The sequence below is a fragment of the Castanea sativa genome, chromosome 2, assembly GCF_040712315.1.
Source record: "Castanea sativa cultivar Marrone di Chiusa Pesio chromosome 2, ASM4071231v1".
NCBI classification, from domain to species: Eukaryota; Viridiplantae; Streptophyta; class Magnoliopsida; order Fagales; family Fagaceae; genus Castanea; species Castanea sativa.
Genome location: NC_134014.1, coordinates 37,151,028 through 37,154,506, shown reverse-complemented (window position 1 = coordinate 37,154,506; position 3,479 = coordinate 37,151,028). Strand labels below are relative to the sequence as shown.

The window sequence follows — 3,479 nt, the reverse complement described above, 5'->3', positions numbered from 1 at the left end:
AGAAGGGGTTCACTTCTATTCCTCGGTGCGTAATCATATACCCTAGAAACTTTCCAGCCCCTACGCCGAAAGCGCACTTATCAACATTGAGGCACAATTTATGCCACCTAAGTATCTTAAATGCTTCCTTCAAATCTTCCACGTGCCTTTGGTTCTCTCGACTCTTCACAATCATGTCCTCTATATACACCTCCACTGTGCTCCCGATCTTATCTCTAAACATCCTAGCCATTATCCTTTGATAAGTGGCTCTTGTATTCTTAAGTCCAAAAGGCATCACTGTGTAGTGGTAATTGCCTTCAGGGGTTATGAAGGACATTTTATCCTGATCCTCAGCGGCTAGTGCAATCTGATGGTAACCGTGGAAAGCATCCAGGAAACTCATCCTCGGGTGTCCCCATATTGCATCAACTAGCTGATCGATCTTTGGAATAGGGAAAGGATCCTTAAGGCATGCGCGATTAAGATTGGTGAAATCTACACAAACTTGTCATTTACCATTTTTCTTTTTAACTACCACGGTGTTCAACTCTTCCTAGACACAATGCATATGGACTGTGCAAACTTGATCATGCGATATCTTTCGATTCAATGGTCCGATTTAGCAATCGAAAACATCGTTGCGACCGTTAGAATCTCAAGATCATTTTCATAATATGTAATGAATGACATGATGCATGTAATGTAAGAACAAATTAATGCATGTGATGCAAGAACAAAATGATGCATGTGATGCAAGAATGATTTTTGGGGTACATGGATAGTCATTTGAGTCATTCGACTTGATTAAATCATGGGTGCAAAATTAAGTGTCTACACAAATAATTTTAATTTTAAGCCCGGTATGATTTCATTACTTCCTAAATTTCAGGGCTTAGATTCTAAAAATCCTTACCTACAATTTAAGGAATTTGAGGAGGTATGTTTTACCTCCAAAGATGTGCCAATTTTTAGAGATGATGTGCAATGGAGAGTTTTTGAATAAAGATCCTGATGAGGCTTTTGATTATTTTGATCTCTTAGCTAAGAATGCCCAATCTTGGGATACCACTGATACCCCAGATAGGTCTAGAGCATCCATGAACCCCTTTGGGGGTGGTAAGTACCAACTTAGAAAAGATGATGACCTTAATGCTAGGGTGGCTAGTCTAACTAATAAGCTTGAAGCCATGGAATTAAGGAAGGTCAATGGAATCAATACTGTGCCTAAAATTGATGAAGTTTGTAGAGTTTGTGAGACTGTGGAACACATTACCAATGAATGCCCTACAATTCCAACTTTTAAAGAGGTGTTGCATGATCAAGCAAATGCTATGAACATAGTGAAAAAATCATACCCTTCCTCCTATTCAGAGACATACAATTCAGGGTGGAGGAATCACCCAAATTTTAGTTGGAGGAATGATAATGTAGTTGCACCTCCTACACATGATTCTTCAAATTTTGTTCCCTATAATCCCCCTCCAAAGAAGAGTCTTGAAGACAATTTGCAACAATTCATGCAGACTCAATCCACCATTAATAATCATACCTCACAAGCCATAAATGACACTAGGAGAACTCTCACTAAATTGACCACATCCATGAGCACAATAGAAAAGGCTAAGTTTCCATCTCAACCACAACCAAACCCCCAAGGTCAATTTTGTGTAAATGATTGTAGTTCCTATGAAAATAAAGTGAGTCAAGCTAAATCTATAACTACTCTTTGTAGTGGAAAAATCATTGAAAAAGATATTCCTAAAAGCAATATACAAGATGAATCTTCCAAAATAAAGAGTAGTGATGAGGTCCTTGAGCCTAAATATAATGAAATTGCAAGGTGTCCTATCCCTACTCCCTTTCCCCAAAGGTTGATTCCACCTCAAAAAATTAATCAAAATTTTGAAATCCTTGAAGCGCTTAAGCAAGTTAAAGCAAACATTCCTTTTTTGGATGCCATAAAGCAAATTCCATCATATGCTAAAATTTTGAAAGATTTGTGGATTGTTAAGCATAAGATTAAGGTACATAAGAAAGCATTTTTGACTGAACAAGTTATTGCAATCATTCAAAACAATAGACCTCCAAAGTATAAAGATCTAGGTTGTCCCACTATTTCATGCGTGCTTGGCAATTCAAGAATAGAGAAAGCTTTGCTTGATCTTGGGGCAAGTGTGAATCTTTTGCCATATTCAGTGTATGAGCAATTAGGTCTAGGTGAGTTAAAACCCACTTCCATAATTTTACAACTTGTCAATCGATCTGTGATTGTTCCAAAGGGTGTTGTTGAGGATGTTTTGGTTCAAGTGGACAAATTTTATTTTCCTGTTGACTTTATTATTTTGGACATGCATCCTGTTTTTAATGCTAATTCTCAAATATCTGTGATTTTAAGATGCCCATTTCTTGCAACTTCTAATGCACTGATAAATTGTAGAAGTAGGGTCTTAAAATTATCTTTTGGAAATATGACCCTTGAGCTTAATATTTTTAATACTTGTAAGCAAACTAGGGAGGAAGAGGATGTGTATGAAGTTAACTTGATTGAAACAATTGTTCAAGACCAAGCATTAGAAACTTGTTTAGTCAATTCATGTGATTTTAGCTTTGATGAGAATTCCGAAATTGCATACATTCACTGTCTTTTGGAATCTGCACAGGAATTGGAATCAAGTAATTGGAAATTGAAATATGAGGAGTTGTCATCTTATGAGATAAAGTTGTTGTCATCTAGTGAGAAAGTACCAAAATGGAAGTTGAAGCTCTGGCCAAATGATCTCAACTATGCTTTTCTAAGAACCAATGAGACTTTTTCTATGGTAATATCTTCTGAACTTGACTCCTTGCAAGAACGTAAGTTATTAAATGTTTTTGAGTAAACATAAGTGTGTCATAGGAAGGAACGTGGTTAACATTGAAGGACTTAGTTTATTCGTATATACTCATAGGAATTATTTGAAGGACAATGACAAACCATCTAGGGAGACTAATAAAATTTTGGAAAAGAAATTTAACCCAAATCGTAAAAATTGGTCTTTGAGGTTGAATGATGCACTTTGGGCGTACCGCACTGCCTATAAAATATTCTTGGTATGTCTCCCTATAGACTTATTTATGGTAAAGCTTGTCACTTGCCTGTGGAATTGGAACATAAATCATATAAGGCAATAAAGATGTTTAACTTTAACTTAGACAAGGTTGTTCATTGAAAAAATTGCAATTAAATGAGTTGGAAGAAATTCAGCATGATGCATATGAGAATTCTAGGATTTCTAGAGAAAGAATGAAGGTTTTTCATGACAAACAAACTTTAAGGAAATCTTTTGAACTATCTCAAAAAGTTCTTTTGTATAATTCTAGGTTCCATTTGTTCCTTGGAAAGTTGAGATCTAGATGGACTGGACCTTTCATTGTTAAAAATGTTTTCCCCATAGTGCCATAGAAATTGAAAATCCTAAGAATGATAACATATTTAAGGTGAACGGACAACGTCTTAT

At 35.9% G+C, this 3,479-nt stretch overlaps 1 protein-coding gene across 1 annotated transcript; it reads left to right on the top strand.

The window, feature by feature from the left end:
- The first annotated feature begins 956 nt into the window (after positions 1-956).
- LOC142625280 (uncharacterized) lies at positions 957-2,861 on the top strand. The gene has a single exon (XM_075798965.1). The coding sequence runs from the start codon at positions 957-959 to the stop codon at positions 2,859-2,861; it is 1,905 nt and encodes a 634-aa protein (XP_075655080.1).
- The last annotated feature ends 618 nt before the right edge of the window (positions 2,862-3,479 follow it).